This window comes from Microtus pennsylvanicus, chromosome 3, assembly GCF_037038515.1.
Source record: "Microtus pennsylvanicus isolate mMicPen1 chromosome 3, mMicPen1.hap1, whole genome shotgun sequence".
Taxonomy (NCBI): Eukaryota; Metazoa; Chordata; class Mammalia; order Rodentia; family Cricetidae; genus Microtus; species Microtus pennsylvanicus.
Window position 1 is genome coordinate 7,773,758 of NC_134581.1, and position 14,806 is coordinate 7,788,563.

Here is a 14,806-nt window from a genome sequence, read left to right on the forward strand (position 1 = left end):
ACACACACAGACACACAAATAAAAATAAGTCTGTTAAAAATTATTTTTATGTCTTATGTCTAAGCACAGCTCTCTGTTTTTATCATCACTGTGATATATTTCTTTTTCTTATTACGCTGCTTCTTATATTAGAAACTTATATATGAACTAAATATGTGTACTCATTTATTAATTAAATATTATACTGGGAATGTACATACAAATTACACTTTCTTTGAGGCCATCTACTTTGTTCATTTCTACTTTCTTGATTAAATTTCTTTGCCATTTTTGGTCTGAAAGATAACAGTAGACATACATAAAATACTTGCAACATAACCAAATGACTTGTTTATTCTGGTAAGGCAAACTGTTATTAAACAGATAAATCATTTGAAGAGGTCTCAGTGGTTGCTTGACATTCAGTGCTAACCCTCACCTGTGGCCAGAAGAATCACTGACACTTTAATAAATGCTCAGACTTCTCTGCCTCATCTCATCTACTATTATGAACTGCTAAACCTGAATTTCCTTTTGCCCCCCATGATGAAAAAGAAAGAAGAAAGCAGTTGGAGAGCATGCTGGCTTAGAAGTCAAGGGAAAGGTTGAAGAGATGGCTCATGGTTTAGCTTCATTCAGTGCTCTTCCTGAGATCTAGAGTTCAGTTCCCAGAGCCCGTGTTGAGAAGCTCACAGCTCCCTATGATTACATCTCCATGTGACTGAAAACTCAACTCCAACTCCCGATGTTCTAACACTCTTTTTTCTCCTCTGTGGGTACCTATACACACTTGAAGTCATATGCATGATCTTTTCCCATGTGGTGAAAATGAAATAAATCTTCTAAATATGCTTCCAGCTCTAAAATGGAATCATTTTGTTAATGAAATCGTCAAAAACTATTTCCATGTCAATTATGGTTTTAACTTGGAGCTGTCTTGTCTAGTTTCCCATCTAGAAATATGTATACACACCTGCAAGAATAAGAGTTGTATCATGTATATGGAAAATGAGTCAGAGGGTGAAGTGGACATTGTCTGGTGGATCATAGGCAGACCCTTTGGAGGCCCACCTGTGTCTACTTGTTAGTAGCATTTGTAGGACCTCCCTAGTGACTTATCAAACTGAAGATATTGTTACATTCCAAAACTAAAAGTAAATAATGTTCACTTTAACTTTGTTAAGCCAGGAAGTTTTTGGTGTCCCCTTATTTAGTTTGCTTGAAGCAGGAGCTCCTGTAGCTATTAGCCCATTATATCTGTTTCTATATTGATGTATCATACTTAATATAAAGTTTAGAGGACTACAGATTTTCCAGTTAGCAAGCTGAGAGTAATTACTTCTTCATAATTACTGGGAAACTTTATTGCCATGCATTGCTGTAATTATGTTTTGAATACTCCCCATTTGAGCGATAGACCATAATGTCTTCCCCTATCTCACAGTCTGAGACTTATAACAGCCTCTTGCTTCCACAAAGGCCTATTATTCATTTAGTCTCGATTTTAACCACTGTTAAAAGCAACTAAACAAAATTAATTGACACCATAATACTGTAATAAGGAAATTGAAGGCAATGCAATATTCCCATGCCACAGAAATCAGCTCATTAGTCAGGAGTTTGCAGCTGTCCTCAATGACGTATCTTTCCCTCTGTGTCTGGACAGTCAGAGCAAGGCAGATCTCAGAGTTTACTCTGTGTGCAAATCACATGAGGTTAAACATGTGAATCATGGTCAGAGGCTATGGGTAAAGAGATCACGGGGATGTATTTGTATGTTCAAATCAAGGAATGGTATCCTACATGTGTCATGTGCTCTCTGATAGCTAGAAAATCATGCAGGGCTTACTGTACTCCATATACTGTTCGCCTCTGGACAATAATCAACTCCAACTGGATATCTGGAACTCAAGGATCATATCCTGTATATAAACCCACCCATCTTCTAAAAATTAAGATTTCTTCTTTATTATTTTTATTTATATGTTTAAGTGTCTTAGTTAGGATTTCTATTGATGTGGAGAGACACCATGACCATGACAATACTTATAAAGGAAAATATTTAGTTGGGGTGGCTCAATTACAGTTCAGAGGTTCAGTCCATTATCATCATGATGAGAAGCAAGGCAGCAAGAAAGACAGATGTGGTGCTGGAGAAGGAGCTGAGAATTTTCACATCTTGACTCACAGGCACCAGGAAGTGGTCTGAGATACTGGGCATATATGACACCTCCAAGCCTGCCACCACAGTGTCACACTTCCTCCAACAAAGCCACACCTCCTAATATTGCCATTCCCTTTAGGGGCCATTTTCTTTCAAACCACCACAATATGCTTGTGTCTCTGTGTGTGCCATATGTTTTCAGGCTCCCATGGAGGCCAGAAGAAGGCATCAGATCCCCTGGAACTGGAGTTACAAGCAGCTGTGAGCCATTCTACAGGGGTGCTGGGAACTGAACATATGTCCTGAACCAATAGGAAGAAACGTTCTTAACCACTGAGCCATCTCTCTGGGCCCATCTTTTTAAAATAACACATTTAAAGTTTCACCTTAAGATATAATTTAAAAAATCAATTTATTAATTATTTTGGCCAAGGCTGTTGATAGATAAAAACTCAATATTTCAACTTTACAACATTAATTGGCATAAATGCCGTTTTCAGTGGCCTTAGCCTAATACCTTGTGAAGAGCTGCAGTAGAATCATTCAAGAATAGCACCCTGCTACAGACTTTAAAATTCAAACACATTTCAATTGAAAACTAAAAATGCCTTGTTCTGTGACTTCTAAACTTTCACTCTGTGCTCAAATTGTTCTTCCAAGGTTATTTTTTATTTCAACGAACAAAAAGCTCAAAAAACCACAAAAGGAATTTAAAAAACAGAATCTTGTGGTCTCTATATATTTAATCTTTGGCAAAATGGGCATTTGGAGTGCTTCTGTAATTAAAAAAAATTATCTTTACAGTTGTTTTGTCTGTGTGTATGCCTGTGTACCATGTGCATGCAGTGCTAGTAAATGCCAGAAGAGGGCATCAGATATATGGAACTAGAGTTAGGGATGATTGTGGAGCTGTTCACAGGTGCTGGGAATCGAACCTAGGTCCTCTGTAAACGCAGTCAGTACTGTTAACCACTGACCAATCTCTTCAGCCCCATATGTCTGTATTTTTTAATACTAGTAGATAAAAGAGTTTCCAGAGTTAATTAATCCATCATTCAAGGCCCTTTCTTTTACTATAGGTATGATCTTCTAAGTCTAGCTATTTCAAGGTTCTACAGGAATTCCTTTAAATATGTATGTGTGAGCATGCAGGGATATGTCTGCATACACACACATACACACATATTATACACACACATATTTCGTGTGTGTATATTGTGTATTTATTATGTGTGCATGTGTTTTTGCATAGGACTTGAGATTGTTCATCAGGATACCACCCACCTGGTTTTTGATAAAAAAAAGTCTACCACTTTTCTGGAACTGACTAGTTTTCCAGGAGGCCAAGCTAACAAGCTCTAAGGATCTACCTTCTCCTTCTCCCCAGTACTAGGATTGCATGGTGCATACCATGCCTGACTTCTTACATAAGTTATAAGGGTCAATCTCAAGTCTTCTGTATGCATTGCCATCTTTCTAGCCCTTTAATGCATATTTCTTAACCAACCCCCTGTGTAAAGAAATGTACAACACATATAAAGATACTTAATATATTGAAATTAAATTAAATTTATAATTATAGATATAAACTTGTTTTTAAAGAGAACAAACAAAAGCAGGAATTATTTCTTTGAACAGAGAAAGACTTCCTGGGACATCTCTATGGAATAATTAGCATTTGATATTTTAATGTGAGACCTAGAGAAGGCAGTTCCCAGTGCAACCTGAAACCTGTTGCTATGTGAACAGTTAGACACTCTAGCTAACAGAAAGAGGTATCTATAACAGTTTTGCATTCATAATAGAACCCTTTGCAACCAAGCAATGATAAAGTCAACAATAACTAGAAATAAAACCACAGAGAGTTCCCAGAGCAACCTCATGAGACATGAATGGTGATCTACCCTGCACAGAGTGAGATGCTTCTTTGGCGGGTTTACAGTTCTGAAAGAACTCTTGCACTTCAGCAGCCAAAGAATGATAAAGTTAATAACAGCTAACAACAGAAGCAGAGGAAGCTACTGAGAGTGCTCAGGTCAGCCCGCACAAGTTTACATACAGAAGCAACAGTCTACATCAGGAAAGGGCTACTAACAGAAGCCTTGTGACATTAACAGGAAGCAGGATGGGGGACAGAGGACAGAAGGCAGCGAGAATATGTTTCTTTCCTAAACATGAGATATCTTGTTTCTCTAAGATCAGTGGCCCAGCACATTGGCTCAGTGGGGAAAGGTGCTTGCTCTGATGCCTAAAGACTGGGTCGAAAGCCTAGGACTCACATGGTAGAAGTGGGAAGCCCACTAGTGCAAACTGCGCTCTCACTTTCACATGCACACTTCCACACATGCCTACAGATAATAAATAAATGAATAAGTAAGTAATTGTATTAATTCTAAAAATGAGTCAGAGCTGCTGGCTCTCATCTGTAATCACAGCACTCAAGAAAGGTAGACAAGAGATCTACCATGACTTTGAAGTCACCCTGGACAACCAAATAAGTTCTAGGCTAGCCTAGGCTATAGTGGAAGACTCTATTAAAATAGGTAAAAGAACAAACAGACAACTGTACCATAGAAATAAAACTATGTGTTTTGCATTTACATAAATGAGTTTAGTTGCTGGAAGTTATGTGTGTTACATTTACATACATGAGTTTAGTTGCTGGAAAGTATTTCACCTAACAGGTATACTGAGGTGACACTTCTTATCATAGGAAACATGGCCAATTTCTTGGAGCAGAAAATGAAAGTTGCTTCTAGATTTGTGCACCTGAGTGAGAAATTTGTATTTGTGTCAATGAGATGATCACATGTGAGCCTGGCATCTCATTTAATGGGTGCATGGGGCCAGAATCTCAGAATGCCAAGGGAGCAAGCACTCTGAAGAGGATTGGTTTTACTTGGCATACGCAGTTTGCAAATCTCACAGGAAATAATCTCACTCATCAGATAATGGGATTAGTGATTGATTGTGTTTAGCTCTTAGTTTAGTGAGTGACTCACCCTCAGTTATAATCAAGGCAGAAGTTTCTGCAGCTACAGTGGTCATTCTTTCCCTTGCGGGATTCGTGTAGTTTTCCCAAAGTCACTAAGTCAGATAGTCAGTGGATCAGACAATGAGGAAACATGTGGGTCCCAAGATCTATATAGGATGCTTTCTTTCTCTAAGGATCTTATTCTCAAAGGATGCCCTCAGACCTCCAGTTCATGTCTAAAATTGCTTCTTATTATGAATCCCACACATCTGCATTTATAAATTAACCTTAGTGTATTGGTCTCTTTTCTATTGTAATGGTGAAGGACCATGACCACAACAAATTCTAGAAGAGTTTATTTGGACTTACGGTTCTGGAGGAATAAGTTTCTGTCATGGCAGAGAGCCATGACAGCAAGTGGCAGGAAGCTGTGAGCTCCTATTTTCCAACACAAGCAGGAAGCAGGAGGAGCATGCACACTGGCAATGGCATGAGTCTGTAACTCCCAAAGCCCACCTCCAGCGATGTACTTACTCCAGCCAGGCAACATCACCCTGCATCCTGCCCACAAACAGCACCACCCACTGAAGACCAAGTGTTCAAACATCTGAGCCTGTGGGCGACATTCTCATTTAAACCACAGTAAATAGTAAGATATTAACAGCAATCCAAAGAAAACGGGAAAAGAGTGTTACATTATACTTTCATAAAACTGGTGTGAATGTGATCGCTCCCTCATACTTAAAACATCATAGTGTGCCCCCCTTTCTACTTCATATAAAATGTAACATGATTCTGTTGTGCGAGAGACTATCATGGAGTCAAAACACACATATGCAAACATTTACTCACCCAGAAAGAGACCAAAGTAACAGTTGTAACAATTGAACCAACTTGGTGAACCAGTGAATACATACTTGCTGGTATTTATTAACAGGAGTGTGAGTAAAGGGGTCACTTACATAAGCCTGGATGGCAAAACACAAACAAACAAAGCAACTTCATTATGGAAAAGGCCAGCAGAACACGAAAGACCACTGTCAAAAGTTTCCCCTGCCATCTACAACTTGCAAGCAGCCGGATACCCGACTACCTCTACTATCTACCATTCAGCTGGTGGACCTCTCCCTGCTTCACCGCCAGCAGCTTTTTATTGCTTTCTAACTGCTGGGGATGGGCAGAAACCCTCCAAATCTCTTTTCTCCCAGACATGTGAGATGGACCCCCTGATGAACATTCTGGAGGGAATAGTTCAGTTTGTAGCAAATTACCATACAACAGGTCCTGCACTCAGGGGTGACATGAAATGAGTGTAATAGGCAATATGACTTCAGTGTGTGGTTTACGGTCTTCCTTTAGTATTCTAGAGCCTTTAACTCCTTATGTAGAAGAACCTAATGGTTTCTCTTTGACACATTCTAATTGCCATCATTTCCTTAAGGCTGCTATGGAGTAGAGTTAAGGGATATTAACAAGTACTGAATCCTCAGCAGAAGGTCTGGTACTAACGGCAGAAGCTAGGTAGCTGCCAGTCCAGTAACATATGCAGTAGGGAATGCTGGGTAAAGGACGACTCAGGTCCTGGGTGAGGTGGGGTGGAATAGTTGTGACAGTTCATTAAGTTTTCAGATCATCACAATAAAGAACATGAGTTGATTGCTTCTGAGATTTTCCATTAATTAATTAGTTAGCTAATTACTTAAAGACAAGATCTCATGTACCAGGCAGGCCTCAAACATATGTAACCAAGAATGATGTTAAACTTCTGATACACCTGCCTCCACCCTGCAGGGTGCTAGGATTACCAGCATGTGAACCATGACCTGTTTATCCAGGCCTAGGGACTGAACTCGGGGCTTTACACATGCAACAAATGGACTAAACAGCTGAGCTACACCGTCATGCCATTTATTCAATATTTTTTAACTACACCTGATCCCTAATAGATAAAACTGTGGAAAGTGACACTGGAAAGAAGGGGAACCACCCTATGATGGTGTGTGTTTTACATAGGACAGGAACCCCATCTGACTTTCCATTACTCTTCACCAGAGTGAGCCATGTCTTTTTCTTTTCCTTCTGTTCTGAAAAATAGAAATCTGCAGCTAACTAAGAATAGACTTAGAGGGTTGATAAAAAACATTGCTGTCTTTTAGAGATGAATAATTTTCAAATATTTATTAGTAGTCACATGTTTGTAGAAAGCCTATTTGCTGATGCTGGCTTGCTTGTATTCATTCTCCACTATTGATTTTTGAGACAATTAGAATTGTCTTCAAACTTGAAAATGCCCAGGGATACAATTAATATTTAGTTGAGTTCATGTTCTCAGATGGCAATGGAAGGAAGTGATTTATTTTTGTTAATTATGAACTTTCAAAATAATAGTTGGTTTATTCCAACACATATACCGGCCAATTAACCTTCACAGCCTTCTTAATGTATTCACCAAGTTTGCTGGGTCAATGTGACTTTCTCTTCAGACATGTAGGGATGTGGAGGCAGTCATCAATTATCAACACAGAGTGTTGCTTTGTTGGGTTTTTAAAAAGACATTTTGCAGTGCCATTGTTGGAAGAGACATTCTAATATATTTTAATTTTTATCGTATTATTCAAGAAAATGTACTTAATAAAAAAGTACAAGACCCCTATCGTTATTGCAATTCATCAGATAAGATTCATACTACTATGCCATCTACCAAATTGCAGAAAGGCTGAAGTTAGTGGACACAAACAGGTTTACTCGGGGTCAACCCTACGAAAATAAAGAATGCTTTTCTATCTCAAATTCCTACCTTCCAGGTTTTAGTACTGCTTCTGTGGGAGGAAACAGGGTAGAGGAGGACAGAGGCAGAAAGCCCTTCTCTGGGCAGGGTCTTAATCTTCAAGGCACTGCCTCCACCTCCTCTTCTTCTTGGATTTGGACCTGGGTTTCTGTGGGCAACCTATGTTTTTTCTCTTCAGACAAATATGGTCCTTTCTCCACATCAGTTCTCTGAGCTGAAGAGGAATTGGGGAAGACTGTTTTAGGGGCTAAATGCTTACCAGTTTAGAGCTAAGAGAACAGAAGAGGCAAAAGCTGTCCCGTGGGAGCTGCCCTGACATACTTGGTGATAGATTATCAGATTTTTCACTTGGCATCCCCACAGTTGAACTCCCTGCCTTCTCATTAGCTTTAACTGGAAAGCTAAAGGGGAAAATCCTGAGCAGAGGGTCCACTTTTGTGAAGTTATAGAGGATTAGTGAGAAAACAAAGCTAATTTGGCTGCTATTTAGCTAAATATCTACATCTTTGGCAAGAGGCTCCCAGAATCTCTTTTCTGTTTTACCACCTGAAGATGCTGGTTACTCAACCGCAAGAGGAAGCATTAATCTAATTAATATTTATCAATGAAAAAATCAGCAGTCAAATATTGGGGTAAGAACCTGAAAGTTCAGAGAACAAGAAGCAGCCTCTGTCCAAACGGGCTGAGATCCTCTTTCTGCCTACCTTACCACTTCCTTTCCTTCTCTTTACAGTCCTCCAAACCTCTATAGTCAGCTAGTGGCTAGCTCTGTCCTCTGACTCCAGCAAGCTTTATTTGTTAGAAAACAATAAAAAAAAACCACACAACATTTTCCCATTTGTGTCGAAATAGAAATTAAGTACAATAACAATATAGAAATATATACAGGCAGAAATTACAATAACAATGTCTATTCCATTTGCATTTGATCCAATTCAGGGAAAATACTCCATTATCTATTCTATCTTACTGAGTTCAAAATGTCATAACTAATTCAGTTTCTACCCTAACTTGTAATACCAACCAAAAGTTTTCTTTTTATGTCTCTCAACCTTTCACTTTACACCTCTTTGCTGAGTTCCTTTTCTGAATTTGGTAACAAGGAAAACTATAGTTATAACTATCTAGTCTTCAACTCCATCAGAGACCTGACAAGGATATATTATCTGAGTAAACAGGCAGTACAGAATAAATAACTTCCAAAACTAAGAAATGACAGAAACATTTGGCTGACTGGACAGTCACCCAAGATTCCTCTGTAATGTTGGGGCATCCATCCTCAGCCTACAAGTCTAGAATATCTAATATATAGGAAATTTTTGGTTGACTTTCTTTTTCTTTTTTCCTTTTTTATTGTTTTATTGAGGTATATATTTTTTCCATACTCCTCTCCTTTCCTCCTCACTCCCATTCTACCTTCTCCCAAGATCCCCATGCTTACAATTTATTCAGAGATCTTGTCTTTTTCTACGTCCCATGATGATTACATACATCCATGTATGTATCTCTTAGGGTCCTCTTTATTGTCGAGGTTCTCTAGGATTGTGAACTGCAGCCTGGTTTTTCTTTGCTTTATGTCTAAAAGCCAATTATGAGAAAATACATACTATATTTGTGTTTCTGAGTCTGGGTTACCTCACTCAGTATGGTGCTTTTTAGTCCCGTCCATTTGCATGCGAATTTTAAGATATCATTGTGTAGTACTTTATTGTGTAAATGTACCACATCTTCTTTATCCATTCTTCAGTTGAGGGGTATTTGGGTTGTTTCCAGGTCCTGGATATTACAAGTAATGCTGCTCTGAATGTAGTTGAGCACATGTCCTTGTGGTATGATTGAGCATCCTTTGGGTATATCCCCAAATCATGACCCACCATGGTTGACAAGCCCTGGCTCCTAACAGAGTGCATTTCTGAGTTTGTAACTTTGTATTCAATCCCTTCTCCAAGCTGCTGCTCTGATTTTTAATAATTTCTCAAAATTGAATTCTAAGGTTTGCATAGTGAAAGTGCAGCTGACTTGAGGAGGTCATGTGACTGGGGGTGCATGTGTTCCTCACTATGCTAGAAGGCTCACGAACTGGAGACAAGTGTGCATGCGATTTCAGCCATTTATCCAGGAGTATATATTACAATCTCTCGAGGTCTGCCAGCACTTTCCCGAGTTTCAGCGATGGCTAAAACACCAGGCGGTGGAGCGTAAAGAAAGAGGGCCAGAACCAAGATGTTACTTCAGAACACACTGATAACAAGGACCCACTGTGAGCCCAACTGGACAAGTTACTTATGTGCATGGAGCGCTTACTGATGTGGTTTTCCTTTCTTTTCCTTCCAGCGCCCAGTGAGCCTTTACTGTGCAAATTTGCTGATGGAGGACAGAAGAAGAGACAGAATCAGAGCAAGTACACCCAGAACGGGAGGCCATGGCCCAGAGAAGGAGAGGTGAGTCCTGAGACCAACTCAGAAACTGGGCAGCATTCCTTCCTTGGGAAGATGCCAAAGCAGACATAGGGTGCTGTGAATAAAAAGAAGCACCTGCTCAGGGAGACTGGTGTCATGTATGCCCATGTGTGTATACGATTCTTTAAGTGTGATTTGAGGAGCTTGGCTGGTGTCCGGCTTTGTCACTCTCCATCTTATTCCGTTGAGACAGGGTCTCTCATGGACCCAATGCCAGCTATCAGCCTGCAGTTCCTAGAAGTCCTCTTGTGTTCATTCACCTATTACCAGCATATGTGGCTATGGCCAGCATTTTACATGAGCGCTGTGGATTCAAACTCAGCTCCTCATGGTTATACAGCAAGCACTCTTGCCCACTGAGCTCTCTCCCCGACTGCATCTGCTAGTCTTTGGGAGTCGGTCCTCTTGGCTGTTTATTTTTCTAAAATCACAAGGAAAAGGCTCCTGGGCTTTGGTAGTGTTTTTCATTCTTGAGAAAATGGGATAAAGTAGTTTGACCGAATAAATGACATTTTGTGCCAAAGCCTTAATTTCAATGGTGGAGGGAGGCTAGGATTTATAGTCCAAGCACATGATTTGTCCATTTGTCATTTAAGAGGCATCATAATTATGTGCCGCCCTATACCCTGAACCCCGAGAGACCTGTTCTAAGAAAGGAAGGAAGCTGGGAGATTCCTCAGCAAATGATTTTGCCATTTTCCATTTTCTGAGGCTGTTTTGAGTATGTCTATAAGGGTCTATAAACTACCTCTTCAATTGCATAGCTGTAGTCAAGTACTATAGAATGTATATCATTATAGTAAGAAGTAAATAAAATAATCACTGAGTACAGGAGCCAATGAAAAGTGCAGGAGTGTTCACATTCTCCGGGTTAGAAAGGAAGCTGAGATTGTGTTTTAATGAGGTTGTGTGGGTTGGCCAATGTGTCCCAGGCATAATTTAATGCATCAGCAGGCAGTCTGACAGCCCCCGCATCATTACATTTGGCCCGTACAAAGCATCTGTAGTCTAAAAAGACTCATTTGACCTTAAAATGTGATTAGGTAAAATGCTTGCTAATTAGGGCTATCTTTGCACCAACCACATATTATAACCCCAAATTCCATGATTCGGTAAGAAAACTTGGCTCTAGAACAAACTTCATTTCCTGCAGAAAGTATTGATAATACTTTCTTCAGGCTACAAGGGGTAGTTATAGGTAGCTAACATCTTTTGGTATCAGTGCAAGAACAACAAAAACAAAACCAACACATACAGTTCTCACCACAGAGAGAAATAGAAGTTGTCAATTCTGGAGCCAAACGTGAGTGAACGAGGCCTGGAAACATGGATTCTAATTACCTCACTGCCTGTGCCCCAATGGAACAACAGCCTCCTAGGGCTTTAATCACCAAACAATTGAAGATGTAAATCATGGTGCTTTTCAATTACTCTGTAGGGAACATAATTAGGTCTTTCCTACATCTGAGATGCTATCTCATGGCATTCTTGAATATAGAGGCTCTGTTTATACATTCCCTAAAGATTTTGCCTGAATGAGGGGGCTAAAAAACTATCCAAGATAACTTGACCTTTGGCCTACCACATTCCATGTTTAAATCTACGGAAGTTCTAGCCTTTGTACCATGGTTCTCTGTAAATTATGAAGAAGAGCACAGTCACGGTGGGGAGGAAACTGGACATGCTCTGCCGCAGTTTGGCCACCCTGCAAATGAGATTATTTTTCTGTATTGATTTCTGTTCCCCAGTTTCTTTTGCTTTTTATTCTTTTTTTAAATGTATTTATTTATTAAGGATTTCTGCCTCCTCCCCGCAACTGCCTCCCATTTCCCTCCCCCCTCCCCCATCAAATCCCCCTCCCTCATCTGCTCAAAGAGCAGTCAGGGTTCCCTGACCTGTGGGAAGCCCAAGGACCGCCCACCTCTATCCAGGTCTCCTAAGGTGAGCATCCAGACTGCCTAGGCTCCCCCAAAGCCAGTACGTGCAGTAGGATCAAAAACCCACTGCGATTGTTCTTGAGTTCTCAGTATTCCTCATTGTCCGCTATGTTCAGCTAGTCCGGATTTATCCCATGCTTTTTCAGACCCAGGCCAGCTGGCCTTGGTGAGTTCCCGATAGAACATCCCCATTGTCTCAGTGTGTGGGTGCTTTTTATTCTTTTTATTTCTTTTTGTTCAGTTTCAAGACTGCGAGTTGAAGCTTTCTTCCAAGCCTTGTCTAATGTGGGATGCCTTGGTTCAGTCTCATGTTGCTGTAACAACATGCTTGGCAAAAGAGACTTAAGAGAAAAGGTTCAATTTGTCACATATCAAGATTACGGTCCATCATAGTGAGGAGGGAAGGCATGGCATCAGGTTCATGAGGCAGCCGCTCACATTGTGTCTGCAGTCTGGAAATAGAGATGAGAGATGAAGGCTGGTACTCAGCTCGCTTTTATGATAGGTCTGCCCACCTCAGTTAGCCCAATGGAGACACTCCCTCACCGCTGTGCCCAGAAGTTTGTCTTCTAGGCGACTCTAAAGCCTGTCAAGATGCGGTCACTGTCAAGCACTAGATTTGGTTTCATCTTCATTGACCCTCACACTAAAGCTGCTATCCCTTATTTTTAAGGGGATCTTTTATGTATTTATTTTTGTTGTTTATTTGTCGTCTATAAAATAATGATATACTGCTCAATCACTGTTGAGATGACGCTGCTTCAGGATGGTACCCTGTAATTGTAATACTTCAGAAGCTGATGAGGAGAGTTGTGAGCTTAGGCTACATCCTGTCTCAGATCTAAAAAAAAAATGAGTCAGATATGATCATTCTTCTAGAAGTAGCAGAAGACAGGAGGGTATAGCAGAAGGATTCTTGCTAATGATTATCTGACCCGAACTGAATGCTTTGAACTTTGGCCACTACTAGTCTATAATATTTCATTCTGCATAAGCATATTTTCAGATTTATCATTTCAAGTAAGAATACTGCTCTAAATCTCTCAGGATTAAAGAACGAACAAAAGCAGGGGAGGGACATTGTAATTGTGATTCTATGCTGGTGTCCTGGCAGCAGAGGGGGCATTCTAAAACACAGATGCCTCTCCCAAGTCCTCTCTCCCTTTGGCTGTCAGATTACATTGCTTCTAATTTGAACCATTAGAGTAGGAGGCCAAGGTTGACCACCCAAAGGTCACAGCCAAAGGCATATGTTTTGTTCCCATGGGAAGGAGTAGACCTGTGGCAGATGGAGCTTTTCCGGGCCCAGAGTCCTTGAGAATTTAAAGCCAGCACCTAATAACCCCTAGGCATCTTTCTCGCTCATAAATGTGAAATCTTTCTGTTTCATAAATACATTTAAAAATATGTTATGTATATTCATTGTGCATAGTACTGTGCTACATATGGATGTTTTCAATTAAGTATATGTTCTACATCAAGTGCCCCATCCATTCCCCCTTTTCCTCACCATCACCTACCCACAAATGGGACTACTTAAAGTGGAATGCCAAGAGCCAGAGAGATGACCCAATGGATAACGCATTCACCATGTGTCAGCATCAGGACCAGAATTCGGATCCCTCGCACACACCTATAAACTGGGTAGATGTGGTGCTGCCTATAACCCCAGTGCTGGAGAGGGAGAAAGTGAAGGGAGTCTGGCTTAGCCAGAGTAACAGAAGCATCAAATTCCAGGCTCAGTGTGAGATCTTGCCTCAGTAAATAAAAGAAGAAAGCTATCAAGGAACTCACCAGAAATCCACCTCTGGCCTCTCCATGCACATATGTACCCACACACATGAAAATACATACATTCGTACAACACACACAGATGCACACACAGAGAGACACATGCAAAGACAGAATGCAATTCCTATTTCCCTAAGGCATGGACTTTGAAAAAGGAAGCAAATTACAGCAACAACAAAATTCATAAGCCTGTATCTGTAACAGAGAACAGGAATAATCCAGTTGAGTTAAAGTCCAGGAAAAGAGCGTTAATGCTCACAACTAAATCTACATATCTTCAGGTCCTTGAATCAAGGTTCTCTGTAAATTACAAAGATGACTACAGGCACAGTGGGGAGGAAACTGGACATGCTCTGCCGCAGTTTGGCCACTGTAGTAGTACGAGCGGCGGGGCTGCGTCCCCAGCACCCAGCCGCCCACATGGCTAGCTTTAGCTTATGCTCCGAAATAATTACACGGAAACTGTATTCTTTTAAACACCGCTTGGCCCATTTCTATCTAGCCTCTTCTAGGCTAGCTCTCGCACCTGGACTAGCCCATTTCTAATAATCTACTGTAGCCCACGAACTGGCTTACCAGGAATGATCTTAACCTGCATCTACCTGGAGTGGGAAAATCATGGCAACTCTCTGACTCAGCTTCTTTCTCCCAGCCTTCCATTCTGTTTACTCCACCCACCTAAGGGTGGGCCTATCAAATGGGCCTAGCAGTTTC

The 14,806-nt window shown here is 40.6% G+C and overlaps 1 protein-coding gene across 8 annotated transcripts in view; it reads left to right on the plus strand.

Annotated features, from left to right (window-relative positions):
* Rbms3 (RNA binding motif single stranded interacting protein 3) overlaps positions 1–14,806 on the plus strand; it is a 1,334,377-nt gene that overhangs the window by 1,182,868 nt on the left and 136,703 nt on the right. For all 8 annotated transcript variants that reach the window (XM_075964221.1, XM_075964220.1, XM_075964219.1 and 5 more), the window contains one exon: positions 10,240–10,346. In XM_075964221.1, coding sequence (XP_075820336.1) covers positions 10,240–10,346 — 107 coding nt within the window. The remainder of the gene's footprint in view (positions 1–10,239; positions 10,347–14,806) is intronic.